General features: G+C 42.5%; 1 protein-coding gene across 1 annotated transcript in view; it reads left to right on the top strand.

The window, feature by feature from the left end:
- Nucleotides 1-4,031: 4,031 nt before the first annotated feature.
- Nucleotides 4,032-21,372, top strand: part of adcy5 (adenylate cyclase 5) — a 123,320-nt gene continuing 105,979 nt past the window's right edge. Inside the window, exon 1 of the mRNA XM_034110218.2 lies at nucleotides 4,032-5,985. Coding sequence (XP_033966109.1) covers nucleotides 5,050-5,985 — 936 coding nt within the window. The 5' untranslated portion in view covers nucleotides 4,032-5,049. The remainder of the gene's footprint in view (nucleotides 5,986-21,372) is intronic.

The following is a 21,372-nucleotide window of genomic DNA, read 5'->3' on the forward strand; positions in this document are numbered from 1 at the left end:
TGTGGTGAACATGTTTTGGACTATGCCAGAGTAAAATCAGCAGTGTTAAAATCATACAAACTGGTTCCTGAAGCGTATCGTCAAAGGTTCAGAAGTTAGGTCAAGGGGGATAAGCAGACACATGTGGAGTTTATCCGTGATTTGACTTCTCATTTTCAGCGGTGGTGCGCGGCAGCAAAGGTTGCCAGTTTTGACGGTCTCTGTGAACTCATTGTATTGGAACCATTTAAAGATGTTATCCCTCAGCGTGTGGCCACTTGTGTGAATGAGCAGAAACCTTCCACCGCGCTTAGAGCTGCTGAATTAGCGGATGATTTTGTGTTGACACATAAGGGCAGTTTTACTGAGAAGTGTTCTAGGGGTGATTGGAGACGTGGAGAAGATGGTGGCTATTCCCGCGGTGGTGCAAAGTTTTCACCAGGCTCCTCCCGTAGATTTGCAGGTCCGGGGCGATCCGAGGGCAACAGAGTGGGCCAATGTCATTATTATAGTGTCCGTTGCTGGAACCTGAGGGGAAGCCTCGTTCTTCATCTTCATCACATGCTCCAGCCATGTGTTCGGCCGTTTTGGTTAAAAAGCCGCAGGGTGTAGGATCGGGCACGGTGCCTGACAAGAAGCTGGTTTGTGCCGACTTGGATGTGGGTTCTGTTTTTGAGCCGTTCATAACGGAAGCCGTTGTATCGATGGTCGGTATAGTGACGGGTATGTTCCGATTAAGGTGTTGCGTGACACAGCATCTAGATACTCATTTATTGTTGAGTCAGTGTTGCCTTTTTCGACAGAGACTGGGATTTTGTGCTGATGAGGGGCATGGAGATGGGCTTGATTCCTGTGCGACGTCATACAGTAGTGCAGGATTGTGAGCTGGTACGGGGAGTTGTGTCTATCGGCGTGCGTCCCGCGTTGCCACTTGATGGGGTACAGATGATTTTGGGCATCGATCTTGCTGGTAGTGCTGTGTGGGCGAGTGTGCCACCGCCTGTGGTGGTTTCCAGGCCGTTGGCATCTGTAGAGCCAGATGAGAGCGGTTTGCAATTTCCAAGTGTGTCTCCAGTTTATACTATTACGCGTGTGCAGAGCCGTAGGATGTCTCCTACCTGTTTCGGAGTCTGGAGAAAGTGGTCCAGCACGGTCCTTTGACTTTGAGATCGAGACAAAGAAGAAGAAGGAGACAGTCAAAGTGGTGAAGGAGAAGAAAGAGAGGAAACCCCACAAAGCAAAGAGGAGGTCGGCGAGGCTGATGAGCGCCTACATGCTGTGGCTCAACGCCAGCCAACCCAAGGACGAGTGGGACATAAAGGCAGTGGAGGCGAAGAAGCAGTACGAAATCGCAAGGCAAGAGTTCAAAGACAGCGGCGGAGGAGGAGCGTCCTCCAGTCCTAAGAAGGAAAGTAAAAAAGCTGGAGTTAAGAAGAAGGATGTTGGGTTGTCGTGGACCCCTTTGGGGCCCGTCTTAAGGGGGTGGCTGTGATGCCCCTGTGTCCATCAGTAGAGAGGGTGTGGCTGTTCTGTCTGTGCTGCATTGGCTCCAGTGATTGCAGTAACTCAGGGCACCTGGGTCTGGTGTCCTGCGGCTATTTGAAGCCTCTCTGCTCCTCTCTGCTTTCCCCTGCAGACACCTGGGCTTTGGTTGAGTATGGGTTTTCTCAGTTGCCCCACTTTGTTGCACTCTATGAATGTGGCTAATTTGAATTACTTTCTTTAATAAACATATTTTTCTACCCGTTGACTTGTTGTCTCCTTTTTGTTGTGGCCTTCTGAGCCAGGTCGCAACAAGGGGTAATGGAGTTTCACCCTTGTTGAAATCAAGAATAACCACACAAGGCTTCCCATCACATGCCTCCAATTTACATTCATTAGCACACAATGTCAACTTAAATGGCACACATGTTCTTTTCTCATGAATGACCACCGAGGAGTCATCACCTCGATCCGTTTACCCTCTTCTTCCTTAGCTCACACGAAGTATCTTGGTTTCTTCTTTTCTAAGCTCACATATGTTGTCTTACATACACTTAAATGAAAACATCTTACTGATATGGGCTTGTATTGATCATTACATTATCAGGTTACATTACTTTTATATTTTGATATTCAAATTGGGTGAATTTAACTGCGCCTAACGAGTACTTTTACTTTTAGAATTTCACTTATATTTTGGGCTGGGCTTCCACTGCTCCGGTGGCCCAGAGAAGCCAGCGTGACGTTCGCGGTGGTGTTTTCCGTGGCCATCTTCCTCACCCTGGTTCTCATGGTGGTGTGCAACAGGAACGCGTTTCACCAGGACCACATGTGGATCGTGTGCTACGTGGTCATCCTGCTGGTGATGGTGATCCAGGTGATCGGAGTGCTGTTCGTCCGGCCCAGAAGTGCGTCGGAGGGCATCTGGTGGACCGTGTTCTTCATCCATGTCATCTACACGCTGCTGCCCGTCAGGATGCGCGCAGCAGTCGTCACTGGAGTTATTCTTTCTGCCATTCACGTGGCTGTTTCTTGGATGTTAAACGGCATGGACAGCTTTCTCTGGAAACAGGTATGTGATGAGCTTTCTTTCTAATTCTCTCTCTCTCTCTCTCTCTGTGCGCAATAACGCACAGCAGGGCTTTGGGCACTTCCTTTAAAGTGCCCTGCTGCTGCTCAACTTGTTGATGCTTAACAGTCAAATAGGATCAGAAGCAACTGTGACCAGCAGTGTGTACTGTAGAGGTGGGAGAAGTACTCAGATCTTGTGTAAAAGTAGAAATACTCAGATCTTGTACTTGAGTAAAGTACCAGAGTGTAGGAATAGTAAAAGTATTACAATCAAAATGTTACTCAAGTAAAAGTACAAAAGTATTGGCATCAACATCTACTTAAAGTACCAACAGTTAAAGTGCTCGTGCAGATTGGCCATTTCAGAATAGCATTGAGAGAAGTTGGGACATTGTTTTCCTCCACAGTAAAAAACATCTTACTGATATATCTTTTATCTTGTATTGATCATTACATTATCAGGTTACATTACTTTTATATTTTGATACTCAAATTGGGTGAATTTAACTGCGCCTAACGAGTACTTTTACTTTTAGAATTTCACTTATATTTTGATGCCCATACTGTTGTACTCTTACTAAAGTTAGACTTTGGACTTTGACTTGTAACAGAGTATATTTTTACAATAAGCAAATCATTGGACTACTTCTTCCACATCATACCCATTCATGGATGAAATGTTTATCTGACAAGTAGCTCAATACTTTAATTGATTACCAATATTTTGTATTAAAGGAGTGATTGACGACGTTAACCCATGATGCACAACATCTGCATGATAGTGACAGGACTATCAGTGAGCACAACAGCCTTTTAATAAGCAAAAATAAACAAGTATTCATGTAGAAAAGAACGAAGCAATGGGCTTATCTTGTTCTTCCTGGATAAATAAAGGTTCTACTACTACTACTACTACTACTACTACTACTACTACTACTACTACTACTACTACTACTACTACTACTACTACTACTACTACTACTACTACTACTTGTAAATAAGATTACAACATAATGAATCCAAACAAAACAACACAAAGGAAATACAAGTCATTATTTGAAAGTTGATAATTTTGTTGAAAGTTTGAGTTGAAAAGGCAAAGTTTGAGTTGAAAAGGCAAAGTTTGAGTTGAAAAGGCAAAGTTTGAGTTGAAAAGGCAAAGTTTGAGTTGAAACCATCCACTTATTTTAAGCTGAAATCAGAAAATATTGTTTTATCAAAAAAGGTAAATTTATTTTTTGTTATAGGACCCCAATTTGATTAACAATGGAAAACGGGGGTTCTCTGTCAACTTAAACACCCCTCTGTGTGTGTGTGTGTGTGTGTGTGTGTGTGTGTGTGTGTGTGTGTGTGTGTGTGTGTGTGTGTGTGTGTGTGTGAGTGTGAGTCAGGGGTCTCTCCAGCTGTGAGAACGGCCCATTCATCGAATGCGGTCGAGGGTCTCACAGCCTGTCTTCAATTTGATTGACAGGCCTGTAGTCCAATGAGAGCTCGCCAAATCGTGACTCACCATTCGTCCTTTGCCAATGGAAGCTCGGCGGAGAGGCGGACTGCAGGAAGCACACTTGGTTGAATGACCATTAAAGCAGCAATCAGCGGTAAATGTGTTATGATGCCACGCTCAAAACACACACCGAGAGGATTGTCCGAGGCTGCGGGAACACGACACCTCTCCACCGGGTAGACACGGAGTGAAACGCGGCACGGCTGCTGCGGACTGTCTGTGCGCCAAGGAGTCTGGCTACAAATCAAACCAGGAGTCGCTCTCTGGGGATTTGGGCAGTGATGGACAGCTGCTGGGACATTGCTTCGGGGCAGAGGTTGGCGATACATTGACCGTGCGTTAAAACCGGCTGCGACATGGAGCATGGAGCTGTTTTCTGCAGGACGAGCAGCGGCTGACTTTCCCCTCCGATCAGGATCGTGATGATGCTTTTTTTGGTGAGCGGCTCCCCCCGCCGTCCAGCCTGCATGGTAGGACAGTGCAGGTGCATCGAGACTTGACGGGACCAGCAACCATGGGATTCACCTTTTTTATTTCCCTCCGTCGTATGGCCGCAAAGCCTTTCTATGCGGGAAACATGTCCGCAGATACAGGGCTCACAGCGTAATTGATGGTGTTGCGCCATGATCTCTGGGGGACTATCTGAGTTGTGTAATGGTTTTATTTCCTCGAGGCTACAGCGCGCTCTGACGTGCAACCCCTCCATGGATGGTGGTTAATTGGGCCCAATGATGTAGAGCCAAATCCACCTGGAGTGGCTCCCCTGTGTTTCTACGCATGTTCAATTGTTTTTTTTATTAATTCCCAGAGCTTTTCAGCACTATTGCTTTGGATAATCTCATCTAGTTTGGATTTTTAGATGAAAATGAGAGGGCAACAATTATGGAAAATCCAACATTTGAAAGATTTATAATCTTTGGAACTTAATCGTTTCCTGACATTCAGCAACTTTATTCCCCGCAGCATTTATTTATAGAGGCACATTTCTGTCTGTTGCCTCCTTTTTATCCACCATGTCTAGATCAAACAGTGTCAGCCCACCCGGCGTCGGTGCCCCCGGGTTGAGGGGAGGGACCGAGCACAGATCAGCTTGGGGAGAGTCTGAGTCCGTGGCCAACGGGTGCCCATACTCAGCCAGATCCCCACGCAAGAAGCTCACCCGGACCAACAGTCGGTGGAGGGAGGAGGATGACCTGGAGCACCGGCAGCCCGGGGGGCGAGCCACCACCACCACCGTCAGTAGGGTCAGCTTCAGGTCCAGGTCCGCTTGGCAGGACCATGGCGAGGACAAAAACCGTGCGTCGTCCCCTAAGCGTCCAGACGGCGAGGTGAGACCCAAGTCTGTGGAGTTGGGACTGGATGAGCGCAGGGCCAAGGCGAGGAGCGACGAGGAGGAGGTCATGCCCGAAGTAAACTTTTCCTTAGTGGCGTGCTGCTCCAGCGTTATGCACATTTTCAAATCCAAGAAGTTCCAGTCGGAGAAGTTGGAGCGGCTCTACCAGCGCTACTTTTTCCGGCTGAACCAGAGCAGCTTGACGATGCTCATGTCGGTGCTGGTGCTGGTGTTCACGGTCATGCTGGGCTTCCACTGCTCCGGTGGCCCAGAGAAGCCCAGCGTGACGTTCGCGGTGGTGTTTTCCGTGGCCATCTTCCTCACCCTGGTTCTCATGGTGGTGTGCAACAGGAACGCGTTTCACCAGGACCACATGTGGATCGTGTGCTACGTGGTCATCCTGCTGGTGATGGTGATCCAGGTGATCGGAGTGCTGTTCGTCCGGCCCAGAAGTGCGTCGGAGGGCATCTGGTGGACCGTGTTCTTCATCCATGTCATCTACACGCTGCTGCCCGTCAGGATGCGCGCAGCAGTCGTCACTGGAGTTATTCTTTCTGCCATTCACGTGGCTGTTTCTTGGATGTTAAACGGCATGGACAGCTTTCTCTGGAAACAGGTATGTGATGAGCTTTCTTTCTAATTCTCTCTCTCTCTCTCTCTCTGTGCGCAATAACGCACAGCAGGGCTTTGGGCACTTCCTTTAAAGTGCCCTGCTGCTGCTCAACTTGTTGATGCTTAACAGTCAAATAGGATCAGAAGCAACTGTGACCAGCAGTGTGTACTGTAGAGGTGGGAGAAGTACTCAGATCTTGTGTAAAAGTAGAAATACTCAGATCTTGTACTTGAGTAAAGTACCAGAGTGTAGGAATAGTAAAAGTATTACAATCAAAATGTTACTCAAGTAAAAGTACGAAGGTATTGGCATCAACATCTACTTAAAGTACCAACAGTTAAAGTGCTCGTGCAGATTGGCCATTTCAGAATAGCATTGAGAGAAGTTGGGACATTGTTTTCCTCCACAGTAGCATTGTTGACAGTCATTGGACAAGAGTTACAACATTTCTTACAAATAGAATAAAATAAACATGAAAAGAAAACATTTACATACAAAGTACACATGTACTGAAGAGCATCTACGAATACACATAATAAAATATACAGAATACATTTGAATTCTCCCTGATATACCAATTGAATATGATATAATTATTGATGCATTAAAGTATTATCAAAGCAATGACTTTGTATACTGCAGGGTAGCTTGTGAATTTACTCCAGGTGGAACTAAAGTCTGATTTATATTTCACATCATTCATCCACATCTGTAAAGTAACTAAAGGTATTAGATATATACACAAAACAATGTCTGAATTGTATTGGAGTAGAAGTACAAAGTAGCACACATCTGAAATATTCAAGTAAGGTACACGTCTCTCAAAATGGTACTTGCTTGAGTTAATCTACGTCACACCACTGCTCGGACTGTAATAAGTAGCTTGTTCTGTATTAGCTGTTCTAACGGGCAGAGAGAATTGTTGCTGCAAAACCCGCTGCTTACAGACTCTTAAAAAGGCTCAAATGAAAAAGGGACACCACCACCACCTCCTGCTGCTGCGGGGTTAAGTCCTCACACCACTGTAAGGGTCACTTCTGTGCGTATTGAGTGTCTGAGTTCTTGGAGAGGGGAAGGTTTTCGCCACTTGTCATGATGCATTTACGTTAAAGTTTATATATCGTATTCATTTGACCAACATTTGTTTCTATCGTGACATCCTCTAAGCCTATATTTACTCGAATTGTTTTGTTTGCATAGTTCCATTCTTTGTGTGTCGCCACAATTTGTAACCGATATATATAAATATTGCAATACTTGTATCACTGGGAATAAGCTCCATCACTATTGTGTTAACTCCTCTTACCATATGCTGACTTAACAGACATTTACTTGAATAAAAATCCTCAAACTTGCCTCTTTCAGTGTAGATTGTGTCTGATAGTTTTAGTACTAACCTAACGGCATTCAGGCAAACTCATGGTCATGTGCTCTTTGGCTGACCAGCGAGGCATTCAGTGGAAACTAGTGCAGAGAAGATGCTTGGAAAAGCCCCTAAGGTCTTATCAACTCCTAAAGTAAATACAAAAAAAAGACATTCAAGTGCAGCATAAAAGACACAGTTTCCTTATATACAGTTGACTCTTTAACAAACATTAATTAATTAGCATTGCGCTACAGTGTTTTGTAGACAAAGACTTTACTATGGGATGTACTGTGTAGCTGCTGGTTGCTATGGAAACTTTGTCAGCTGGCTTGTTGCCCCTCAGGCTGCAGACGGCTATATGTTTTGCACACAACCCCTCTCCCTCTCTCTACTTTATATATTGCACTGTGAGATATTCTTGCATTTAGATGGAGTTTCCTAGAAACTATTAATCACAGACTCTCAGAGACGGTTGTGCTGTTACACGTGAACTAAACGGGTTGTATCGGCTACTTTTCTCTTTCGTATAGCCCGTTCGTTCACACGATGCCGTAACGGAACCGCGGAAACGGACCCCTCAAGCGATAACGGGTCCCAAGGTGGATAGATCACTCTGGGGGGCCAAACGGCTCAGTGTGTACGCCTTATACGATCATTTCCTGATAACGATGAAGCCATAGCCCCGCCTCTCCCCATCTCTGCGGCTCACTGCTGTAGCATGGTCAGTAGCTACTGACCATGCTACAGATGTTAGTGCAACATCTACAGCTCCTCTACCACAACCATCAGCAACAAGTGGACATGGAGAACTACATGAACTACATGTTGCTAAATCCACCGCAGAGAATAAACAGAAGGGCAACCATGGCAACCATGCTCGGGGGTCTTCTTCGCTGCTTTTGGTGTATTTTGTGGCGGAAGTACAGCGCCACTTACAGGCCCGGCATATGTACTACAGCTTCTCCAGCGGGTCGAGCGGTCTCGTGTGAAGGACACGTTTATTGAGCCGTATCCGTGTGAACGGAAGACTTTTTTGATATCGAATTTGGTTCGTTTGCGTTTAGTTTGCGTTCCCGTGTAAATGGGGCCAGTAACTATCTTATACTTGACTGTAACTTGGAGGCATTTGTTAGATTGTAAATTATATAAAAAGGAAGGTCTGTCCGTCGCCACCGAAAATCAGATTGTTGTCATTAGGACTGTGATATGGCCATATACTGTCCAAATTATATAAAAATGTTTTATCATATATATATTTTACCATATTGTTCCTCTTGTTACTTTCATTTGCAAATATGCAGTTTCTATGCATCATGTATTTTTAATTTAGACGGGACTAACAAAAACACATTTTACCATGTGGTTATTTCGTACTGAAAATGTTCTTGAAGTAGGAGTAAAAGTACTCATTGCAGAAAGAAACAACAACAACTCTGGATGATAAATATTTAAAATGAAAATCAGAAAGTCTTCACATTTATCCTGCAGCTGATCGATCAATCAATCAATCAATCAATCAATCAATCAATCAATCAATCAATCAATCAATCAATCAATCAATCAATATTTATACAGCCAAATATCACAAATGTTATATTTGTCACAGTGGACTTCACAGTTTGTACAGAATATCAGTACGACAATACTGTCCTTAGACCCTCTATCCTTAGACCCTCTGTCCTTAGACCCTCACATCGTACAAGGAGAAACTTCCAGAGAAAACCCACAGTTTAAAGGGAACATGGGAGAAACCTCAGAGGAGGGATCCCTCTCCCAGGATGGACAGACGTGCAATAGATGCCGTGTGTAAAGTGAAAAGATAATACATTTTACAGCATAGGTAGTCCAAATGTTTGGAAAGACCAAATGTTTGGAAAGTGTGTCTATAATAAGAAGATGAATCCATGAGGATGTCAGCAATCTTGTGGGAGCCATCAGGGAAGTAGTATGGTTAGAGTCAGGCAGGACCGCAGAGACGGGTTCAGCCAGGACTCGAAGTCCAGGACTCAGATCCAGTACTCAGGATAGAGGATCCAGGACACAGGACCACAGCAACAGGATTAGCCTCGACGTATATGGAGACACATATCACATGATATAACGCTGACCTTAAAGCAGGTTTCCAAACACAGATATGATTCACATTTACATGGTGCTTGTTTTATTATGAAGTGAAAGGGCAAACTGCAGGATAAATACCTGAACTTTAAGTTGTTTTGGTTGTTTGCCCTAAGCTTTGGAAAGACTGATTCCAGGTTGTTTATTCTTCTTTATCTGGGCTTGTAATGAACTTTCAGTGGATGGTTTCAGGGGAGAGTTTTAATGTGCTGCTGCTTAGTCTACATGTTCCTTATTAACTCCAAATGCCCCTGGTATTTCTTTTACAACATCAATACCGCTTTCAAAACATTTCTCCAGGGCTGCTGAATTTAGTCTGTAATAAAGGTGCTTACCTAAATTACTTTAATTTTCCACCATTATTTAAAGGTATACTTAATTGCACAACACAAAGTGTGTGTGTGTGTGTGTACATTATCCTTTTGGCTGCTCACAAATGTAACTGTAATTATCAGGCCGTGTGCTGCTTGTAAGGCAAGGCAAGTTTATTTATATAGCACCTTTCAACACAAGGCAATTCAAAGTGCTTTACAAAAAACGAAAGACATTAAGACAATGGCATTTAAAACCAGCTTATTAAAAGATAATAAAATAAACATTAAAAGAAAAAATACATGGATAAAAGTTACAGTGCAGTTTAAGATATGAATAGTTCAATTAAAAGCAGCGGCAAAAAAAAAGTCTTCAGCCTGGATTTAAAAGTAGTCAGAGTTGCAGCGGACCTGCAGGTTTCTGGGAGTTTGTTCCAGATGTTTGGAGCATAATAACTGAACGCTGCTTCTCCATGTTTAGTTCTGGCTCTGGGGACAGAAAGCTGACCAGTCCCTGAAGACCTGAGAGATCTGGATGGTTCATAATTTAGCAGGAGGTCAGAAATATATTTTGGGCCTAAACCATTCAAAGCTTTATAAACCAGCAGCAGTATTTTGAAATATATTCTTTGACACACAGGAAGCCAGTGTAAAGACTTCAGAGCAGGAGTGATTTGATCCACTTTCTTAGTGTCAGTGAGGACTCGAGCAGCGGCGTTCTGAATCAGCTGCAGCTTCCTAATAGATGTTTTAGTGAGACCTGTGAAGACACCATTGCAGTAGTCGAGTCTACTGAAGATAAAAGCATGGACAAGTTTTTCCAAATCCTGCTGTGACATTAGTCTTTTAATCCTAGATATGTTCTTTAGGTGATAGTAGGCTGATTTAGTAACTGTTTTAATGTGACTGTTGAAACTCAGGTCAGAGTCCATGACTACACCTAGATTTCTGGCTTTATCTGTTGTTTTGAACATTGCAGACTGAAGCTCAGCGCTAACTTTTATATGTTCTGCCTTGGCTCCATTACCTCAGTTTTATCTTTGTTTAATTGGAGAAAGTTCTGACACATCCAGTCATTGATTTGTTCAATGCACCTACTCAGTGTTTGAATTGGAGCATAGTCTCCTGGTGAAATTGTTACGTAGATTTGTGTGTCATCCGCATAGCTATGGTAACTTATTTAGTTGTTTTTCATTATCTGAGCCAGTGGTAGCATGTAGATGTTAAAGAGAAGAGGCCCCAAGATGGAGCCTTGAGGAACCCCACATGTCATATTTGTCAACTCAGATGTGTATTTACCTATAGAAACAAAGTTGTTTCTGTCCTTTAGGTAGGATTCAAACCAATTTAGAACTGTTTCCGAAAGTCCCACCCAGTTTTCCAGTCGGTCTAGTAATATGCTGTGGTCAACAGTGTCAAACGCAGCACTGAGATCTAATAATACTAACACGCTGAAGTTCTGCCACTGTCTGTGTTTAAGTGGATGTCATTGAAGACCTTTACAAGAGCAGTCTCAGTGCTGTGGTTTGGACGAAAGCCTGACTGGAACACATCGAAACAACTATTTAAATGCAAGAAATTACTCAATGATTTTACCTAGAAATGGGAGGTTTGATATGGGCATATATTGTAAACTTTTTCTCTAACAATGTGGCTCTTCTAGAGTATTATACCCCATGGACTCCTTTACTTCTGTTCCATAGTGACATCATTTTGTAACACTTGTGCTTGTATTGGCTAGCGCTCCAACACATTGTACGCATACTTGCCAACCCTCCCGATTTTCGCGGGAGACTCCCGATTTCATTGCCTTGTCCCGGTTTCCTCCCGGGGTCATATTTCTCCCGATTTCTGACAAAATCAGATTTATTCAGGAAAGTTTCCACTCGGACTTTAATACAGCTACACCATTGTTTGGTTTCCATGGTAGCGCGTCTCTTTAGTAGAGCGCGCAACTGAAAATCTGAGAGGGTGAGGAAGATAGTCACAGAAAACAGAACAAGAATCGACAACTCTCCTCTGCTCACTCCTTTCCTGCCCACACATATGCGCCATCAAGGATGGTGCTTCAGGCCGCAAGACAGTGCACTTACAGCTACAATAAGCATGTTAATGTTAATCTAATACAGCTCCGGCGATCCCTGCTCCGGCGTCCCCCCCCCCCCCCCCCGTGGTTTTGGAAATGCTCCCGATTTCTGAGGTCTCAAGGTTGGCAAGTATGCTTGTACGTGATAGGCTAAGGGGCGGGACATCTCTAAGAGGTTGACCAATCACAACAGAGCTGGCCAGCTAACCAATCAGGACATGGAGCCATGTCACAGGAGAGACTTAAACGACTAATATGGAGCAGACTGGGCACTGGTTTCAGACAGAGGGTGAAATTAGGTGCTCTTTAATATATATATATATATTCTCTGAAAATAGTAAAAATTGTCCCACAGTATATGGGATGTATATATATGTTATGTATCCAACTTTACAAAAAAAATGGTCGAGTTGCCGTTTGAAAGTACATGAACAGTCACAACTTTGTCACATGGTGAAAGGATTCTTACACCCTTTTTGCTTCTTCTTGGAATCTAGTGTTTGGTTTCAGAGCTAAAACCCCAGCTGATGGTTTAGTTCTGTGTGAAAGGATGTGACCCTGCATCTATTTGTGTTTCTGCGAAAGCCACATTGTCATTCGATGTGTGTGGGAACGAGCTCCTGTATTTGTTGTTCTTTCCTCACCATGCTGTTGTTTTTAGCATATCTGTTTACATAGGAGCCGGAACCCCCCTCTGTTAGACCGCTGCTGCTATGGGAGATCCCGAGATAACAACGTTTCTTGCGCGGCGTGTTACCAGGAATGAGTTTTTCCCCAAGTCTTTGGAAATGCACTCAACCTTGTGATCTTTCATCTGTTTTAGCCTGAAGGGTTGTTCCGGAAATCAAAACCCTGCAAAGCGAGGACAAGGATTTCTCTTTCTTTTTCAACTTTCATACAGGTGAAGTTTTTTGTTTAAGTGATACAGCTCTGAGCCATGGATAACTCTCATATTATCAGTCAATCTTTAAGTGAAGCACGAGTCTTTTCATTGTTACTTTCCACTCTGTGTTGCTCCGAGGCCTTTTACTGACGACATTAAAGCGCTAATCATGTGATCTGCAACACTTATTACTGCATTCAATCATGGAGGCCTTTGAGGGAGGGGTCGCCTTTTGTCTTCTTCTCAATGTTGTGAGCTCAAGAAACATTGTTCCAACATTATTCCTTTTTACTCATCAATGTCGAGCAGGAGCGGACTGGGACTACAAATCAGCCCGGGACTCTCGACCGGCCCACCTCGGTATCGCAAGTAATTACCGCTAGTACATTTTCAACGGGGGGGGTGCTAGTGACTCGTCCGACCGGCCCACATCGTCCGACTGGTCCACTTCAGTACCGGCCCATCGGGATTCGTCCCGAAAGTCCCGATGGCCAAGTCCGCCCCTGATGTCAAGGCATAAATCAATAACGTCATGTATTTGGTTGATAACACGGGTGATAATAAGACACTTTTAGAGTGTATTTACACATTATTAGTGTGGTGTCGTCTGTTTGCTGAAAACAAGGCCTTCAAACTCACTTTCTGTAGCTGAGGTTTGTAACGGATGATTTCATAAGCATAGGGAGACAGATGTTTGCAGGTCATGATGCAGCACACACCTCTTGTCATCCTGTTTGTTTTTTTATTAAAAGAACTTTTTAGAAGTTCGGAAAAAGTTCAGGAAGCTATATCTGGGCTTCATCTAATTATCTTGAAGGTTTTAACTGCCTTGAATTGACTAAATGTTTCTGTAAAAGTGGTTTGAAAAGGCTTTTGACACTATATATATCTATATATATATATATTAGTGCTGTCAAAATTATCGCGTTAACGGCGGTAATTCATTTTTTTAATTAATTGCGTTAAAATATTTAACGCATTTAACGCATGTGCAGAATGGCCCGCCCCATACGTGCCACCAGCGGCAACGCCAGGGTATGGCTGGGGTAGGCTACACCCATACCAAGAAATGGCTTAGCCCCACCATGAAAAATGATGTTAAAGTAAGCAAAATAAAGTCTGCCAACTCGCGCGGAGTAAATTGCACAGACAGCAGTTAGTAAGATTGATTTCAGTAGCCACGGTTTTGAAAACTTTTGTCACGTAGTGATCGACTTCTCAATAGAACATCTTTGATAACGGCGTGGTGTTGTTGCAGGAAGTCCCGACGCAGAATACTCTTGCTGTAGTACAGGGCAGAGCCATATAATAGTAATAATATGGCTCTGGTACAGGGGTGCACATAACTGGTACGCAGGTTATGTGCGTAATCTGAAATGCGTGTCACAAAGCGCATTTGCGTACCGACGTACTTGTGAAGCTTTTCCAGAAGGCGGTTAGATCACCGGACGACAGAGTCGGTCTCCGTGTGCACAGACAGGCTGGTGTTAACGTCGGTCTGTACAACGGAACTGTGCCAAAACTACGCCAACCGGCAGCGGAGGGAGACTCCCCCCCTTCACTGGAGAACTGCGCTAAAACAGCTGATCACAACGTTCACACTCTGTGGTCCCCGAGGTACTCCACTAGCCGCCGCCGCCGCCCCGCCCCTCTGTCGACTTTCCTGAAGTACTCCCCCGTGTGGGTTGTCTTTCATTTTGACATGCAGAAAATGTTATAATAAACATAGATACTGTATGTTAAATGGATATATCCGCCTTCTTTCATTATCTTTCCATTCCCACAATAATACACATAAATAAATGGCATATTTTGGACATAGTTCGAATGGTGATTAATCATGATTAATTAATTTTTAAGCTGTGATTAATCTGATTAAAAATTGTAATCGTTTGACAGCCCTAATATATATATATATATATATATATTATATATATATAATATATATATATATATATATATATATATATATATATATATGCAGTTTATCATTCTGATTAGGTATGTAGCAGCAAATGTTGCCTTGATCTGAAGCCTCGGATTTGAAGCATCCCTAGAGACTTGGAAACAGCTTTTGATGTGTAAAATCAGTGGAGGTACCCTTTAAAAAATATCAGTTATGTGTCAAAAGAGCAATACAAATTCTAGCCAAGCGAGAAACCAAAAGAGAACAAATCAAAGTAAAAACACTTAATATATCTCCCTTACACCTTCTTGTCTTTTCTCTTTAAAACAAAACAGCAGACATTTATGAGGTATAACGAAATGACTACTTTGCAGAAATAATCTTCAGTATGATCTGTTGCTGGTGACTTTCAGTATTGTAAAAAAAATCTAGACCTACAGTGGAAATGAAGATACAAAATGCTTCCTTTCCGCTCTGCCCTCTCTCCAAACTCAGAGGATCCAGTGGTGGCAGGCAGTCTAATTGAATGGCCAATTGCTGCTAATGTGTTGCAACTCAAAACAGATGTCCCAATTATCCATCTTCCTTCACCTGCCTTCTTAAACCCTATCCCTCTGAGTCCTGCTTCAACACACGCTTTTAATTTCCCTCTGAGGGTCAGACCCTAAAGACACACCTTTAACAGCTTTCCTCTCCTGCAGGAGAACAGGAAACGTGTCCAATCACAATCTACGATACCATCCGATACCAGACCATAATACTTTTACTGTCAGATAAAGTCTATACATGTTCTTGCATCAAAGTAAGCTTCATTTGTAACATCACCAAGGACAAATATTAAGAGAGAAAACAAGGAAACAAACAATTAAAGGCGCCCTATTGTGCTGTTTTTAGTTTTCTATTTCCTGTAGTGTGTTTTTGTTGCATGTAAGTGGTCTACAAAAGCTAACCAGAGCAGACTTGGCTCTGGTTTCAGACAGAGGGTGAAAAGAGGTGCTGCAGCACAGGCAGTATGAGAAAAATAAAGAGCTTTTTGAACATTAAAGCATGGAGACATGTAGAGACACTACATACTGATATACACCTGAACATCAGCAGGAGAGAACTCTTTAAAGTAGAGACACTACATACTGATGTACACCTGAACATCAGCAGGAGAGGACTCTTTAAAGTAGAGACACTACATACTGATATACACCTGAACATCAGCAGGAGAGGACTCTTTAAAGTAGAGACTCTACATACTGATATACACCTGAACATCAGCAGGAGAGGACTCTTTAAAGTAGAGACACTACATACTGATATACACCTGAACATCAGCAGGAGAGGACTCTTTAAAGTATAGACACTACATACTGATATACACCTGAACATCAGCAGGAGAGGACTCTTTAAAGTAGAGACACTACATACTGATATACACCTGAACATCAGCAGGAGAGGACTATTTAAAGTAGAGACACTACAAACTGATATACACCTGAACATCAGCAGGAGATAACTCTTTAAAGTAGAGACACTACATACTGATATACACCTGAACATCAGCAGGAGATAACTCTTTAAAGTAGAGACACTACATACTGATATATACCTGAACATCAGCAGGACAGGACTCTTTAAAGTAGAGACACTACATACTGATATACACCTGCACATCAGCAGGAGAGGACTCTTTAAAGTAGAAACACTAGATACTGATATACACCTGAACATCAGCAGGAGAGGACTCTTTAAAGTAGAGACACTACATACTGATATACACCTGAACATCAGCAGGAGAGGACTCTTTAAAGTAGAGACACTACATACTGATATACACCTGAACATCAGCAGGAGAGGACTCTTTAAAGTAGAGACACTACATACTGATATACACCTGAACATCAGCAGGAGAGGACTCTTTAAAGTAGAGACACTACAAACTGATATACACCTGAACATCAGCAGGAGATAACTCTTTAAAGTAGAGACACTACATACTGATATACACCTGAACATCAGCAGGAGATAACTCTTTAAAGTAGAGACACTACATACTGATATATACCTGAACATCAGCAGGACAGGACTCTTTAAAGTAGAGACACTACATACTGATATACACCTGCACATCAGCAGGAGAGGACTCTTTAAAGTAGAAACACTAGATACTGATATACACCTGAACATCAGCAGGAGAGGACTCTTTAAAGTAGAGACACTACATACTGATATACACCTGAACATCAGCAGGAGAGGACTCTTTAAAGTAGAGACACTACATACTGATATACACCTGAACATCAGCAGGAGAGGACTCTTTAAAGTAGAGACACTACATACTGATATACACCTGAACATCAGCAGGAGAGGACTCTTTAAAGTAGAGACACTACATACTGATATACACCTGAACATCAGCAGGAGAGGACTCTTTAAAGTAGAGACACTACATACTGATATACACCTGAACATCAGCAGGAGAGGACTCTTTAACATACTATCACAATCACTGGAGACAATGTGTTCAAGAGCCTTTAATGTACATTTGATTATTTCATTGTAGGATTGACTGGTGCACTGTAGAGTGCTTCAGTCTAACCTTATCAAATCGGCAGACCCTGTATATCTGATTTGATGGTAACTATTGATACGTGGTTCATCTAAACATCAGATTTCACATCCTTTGGTTCAGGGTTGAAAACACACGGTGGTTCCAGCTGCTGTTTGCTTTGATTAATCATATTTTAGAGAAAGAGTTCCCTTGGAGGCCGAGGATGCTGCTGTTTTGGAGATCATATTTGAACCAAACATGGATGAGTACTTTTCAGAAAAACACTCCTGACACACTCCCCTGTGAGTCCAGAAAACTGCTCTTGTAGCTTAGCAACAGATTTTATTTCACAAACACCACCAAGCTCCTCTTAGTGCCACCCCGGGAACACCTGCGTGTGTTCTACCGTCCGTTTGTGTGTACTGGGTCAAAAGGAGACATGACTTCACAAAGCATTACTGCCCCTCTGCACTTTGGTGTTTTCACAGGAAGTGGAAAATATGCACTGAATTCTTTTGAGATATAGGCCAACAATATGTTTATGTTAAAGAGGCCCTTTTATGCTTTTCCCTTTCCTCTGGTGTGTTTATATAGGTTTTTATGCATGTCAATGGTCTGCAAAGGCTAAAGTCCCATAGTTGTTGAGTGCCATTGGACTCCTTTGTTTACTTCCATAACATAGTGGGATCTCTACGTAACACTTGTGCTTCTATTGGATAGCGCTCCAACACATTGTAGGTGATAGGCTAAGGGGCGGGACATCTCTAAGCTGGTTGACCAATCACAACAGAGCCGGCCAGCTAACCAATCAGAGCAGACTGGGCTCTGGTTTCAGACAGAGGGGAAAAACAGGTGCTGCAGCACAGACAGTATGAGAAAAATAAAGAGCTTTTTGAACATTAAAGCATGGAGACATGTAGAGACACTAAATACTGATATACACCTGAACATCAGCAGGAGAGGACTCTTTAAAGTAGAGACACTACATACTGATATACACCTGAACATCAGCAGGAGAGGACTCTTTAAAGTAGAGACTACATACTGATATACAGCTGAACATCAGCAGGAGAGGACTCTTTAAAGTAGAGACACTACATACTGACATACACCTGAACATCAGCAGGAGAGGACTCTTTAAAGTAGAGACACTACATACTGATATACACCTGAACATCAGCAGGAGAGGACTCTTTAAAGTAGAGACACTACATACTGATATACACCTGAACATCAGCAGGAAAGGACTCTTTAAAGTAGAGACACTACATACTGATATACACCTGAACATCAGCAGGAGAGGACTCTTTAAAGTAGAGACACTACATACTGATATACACCTGAACATCAGCAGGAGAGGACTCTTTAAAGTAGAGACACTACATACTGATATACACCTGAACATCAGCAGGAGAGGACTCTTTAAAGTAGAGACACTACATACTGATATACACCTGAACATCAGCAGGAGAGGACTCTTTAAAGTAGAGACACTACATACTGATATACACCTGAACATCAGCAGGAGAGGACTCTTTAAAGTAGAGACACTACATACTGATATACACCTGAACATCAGCAGGAGAGGACTCTTTAAAGTAGAGACTACATACTGATATACACCTGAACATCAGCAGGAGAGGACTCTTTAAAGTAGAGACACTACATACTGATATACACCTGAACATCAGCAGGAGAGGACTCTTTAAAGTAGAGACACTACATACTGATATACACCTGAACATCAGCAGGAGAGGACTCTTTAAAGTAGAGACAATACATACTGATATGAACCTGATCATCAGCAGGAGAGGACTCTTTAAAGTAGAGACACTACATACTAATATACACCTGAACATCAGCAGGAGAGGACTCTTTAAAGTAGAGACACTACATACTGATATGAACCTGAACATCAGCAGGAGAGGACTCTTTAAAGTAGAGACACTACATACTGATATACACCTGAACATCAGCAGGAGAGGACTCTTTAAAGTAGAGACAATACATACTGATATACACCTGAACATCAGCAGGAGAGGACTCTTTAAAGTAGAGACACTACATACTGATATACACCTGAACATCATCAGGAGAGGACTCTTTAAAGTAGAGACACTACATACTGATATACACCTGAACATCAGCAGGAGAGGACTCTTTAAAGTAGAGACACTACATACTGATATACACCTGAACATCAGCAGGAGAGGACTCTTTAAAGTAGAGACACTACATACTGATATGAACCTGAACATCAGCAGGAGAGGACTCTTTAAAGTAGAGACACTACATACTGATATACACCTGAACATCAGCAGGAGAGGACTCTTTAAAGTAGAGACAATACATACTGATATACACCTGAACATCAGCAGGAGAGGACTCTTTAAAGTAGAGACAATACATACTGATATACACCTGAACATCAGCAGGAGAGGACTCTTTAAAGTAGAGACACTACATACTGATATACACCTGAACATCATCAGGAGAGGACTCTTTAAAGTAGAGACACTACATACTGATATACACCTGAACATCAGCAGGAGAGGACTCTTTAAAGTAGAGACACTACATACTGATATACACCTGAACATCAGCAGGAGAGGACTCTTTAAAGTAGAGACTACATACTGATATACACCTGAACATCAGCAGGAGAGGACTCTTTAAAGTAGAGACACTACATACTGATATACACCTGAACATCAGCAGGAGAGGACTCTTTAAAGTAGAGACACTACATACTGATATACACCTGAACATCAGCAGGAGAGGACTCTTTAAAGTAGAGACAATACATACTGATATGAACCTGATCATCAGCAGGAGAGGACTCTTTAAAGTAGAGACACTACATACTAATATACACCTGAACATCAGCAGGAGAGGACTCTTTAAAGTAGAGACACTACATACTGATATGAACCTGAACATCAGCAGGAGAGGACTCTTTAAAGTAGAGACACTACATACTGATATACACCTGAACATCAGCAGGAGAGGACTCTTTAAAGTAGAGACAATACATACTGATATACACCTGAACATCAGCAGGAGAGGACTCTTTAAAGTAGAGACACTACATACTGATATACACCTGAACATCATCAGGAGAGGACTCTTTAAAGTAGAGACACTACATACTGATATACACCTGAACATCAGCAGGAGAGGACTCTTTAAAGTAGAGACACTACATACTGATATACACCTGAACATCAGCAGGAGAGGACTCTTTAAAGTAGAGACACTACATACTGATATGAACCTGAACATCAGCAGGAGAGGACTCTTTAAAGTAGAGACACTACATACTGATATACACCTGAACATCAGCAGGAGAGGACTCTTTAAAGTAGAGACAATACATACTGATATACACCTGAACATCAGCAGGAGAGGACTCTTTAAAGTAGAGACAATACATACTGATATACACCTGAACATCAGCAGGAGAGGACTCTTTAAAGTAGAGACACTACATACTGATATACACCTGAACATCATCAGGAGAGGACTCTTTAAAGTAGAGACACTACATACTGATATACACCTGAAAATCAGCAGGAGAGGACTCTTTAAAGTAGAGACACTACATACTGATATACACCTGAACATCAGCAGGAGAGGACTCTTTAAAGTAGAGACACTACATACTGATATACACCTGAACATCAGCAGGAGAGGACTCTTTAAAGTAGAGACACTACATACTGATATACACCTGAACATCAGCAGGAGAGGACTCTTTAAAGTAGAGACACTACATACTGATATACACCTGAACATCAGCAGGAGAGGACTCTTTAAAGTAGAGACACTACATACTAATATACATCAGCAGAATAGAGCCCCTTCAAATTTTGTGCAGTGACTATTTTAAAATGCGCTCTTCCTCCGCCCGCTCGTGTGCCATGGCTTTGTATCTGTTGGAGTTTTGAATGTATTAATTGTGAGGTTAACAAAGCTCCGCCAGTTCTTTGAAGAGAAGAACCCCATTATCCTAAACGAGGCTTCAGCAAATGAATCATGCTGCAGAATAGAAATCCAAAATAATTTTCAATTGTATTCAAGAGACAGCTCACCTTTTTAATAACATAAAAACATACTTCCTGGCTGATGTAGCTGTGTAGGTTTGGTTCTGATGTAGACAGGTGTATTTATGGCATCTCAAC

The sequence above is a fragment of the Pseudochaenichthys georgianus genome, chromosome 21 (genome assembly GCF_902827115.2).
Source record: "Pseudochaenichthys georgianus chromosome 21, fPseGeo1.2, whole genome shotgun sequence".
NCBI lineage: Eukaryota > Metazoa > Chordata > Actinopteri > Perciformes > Channichthyidae > Pseudochaenichthys > Pseudochaenichthys georgianus.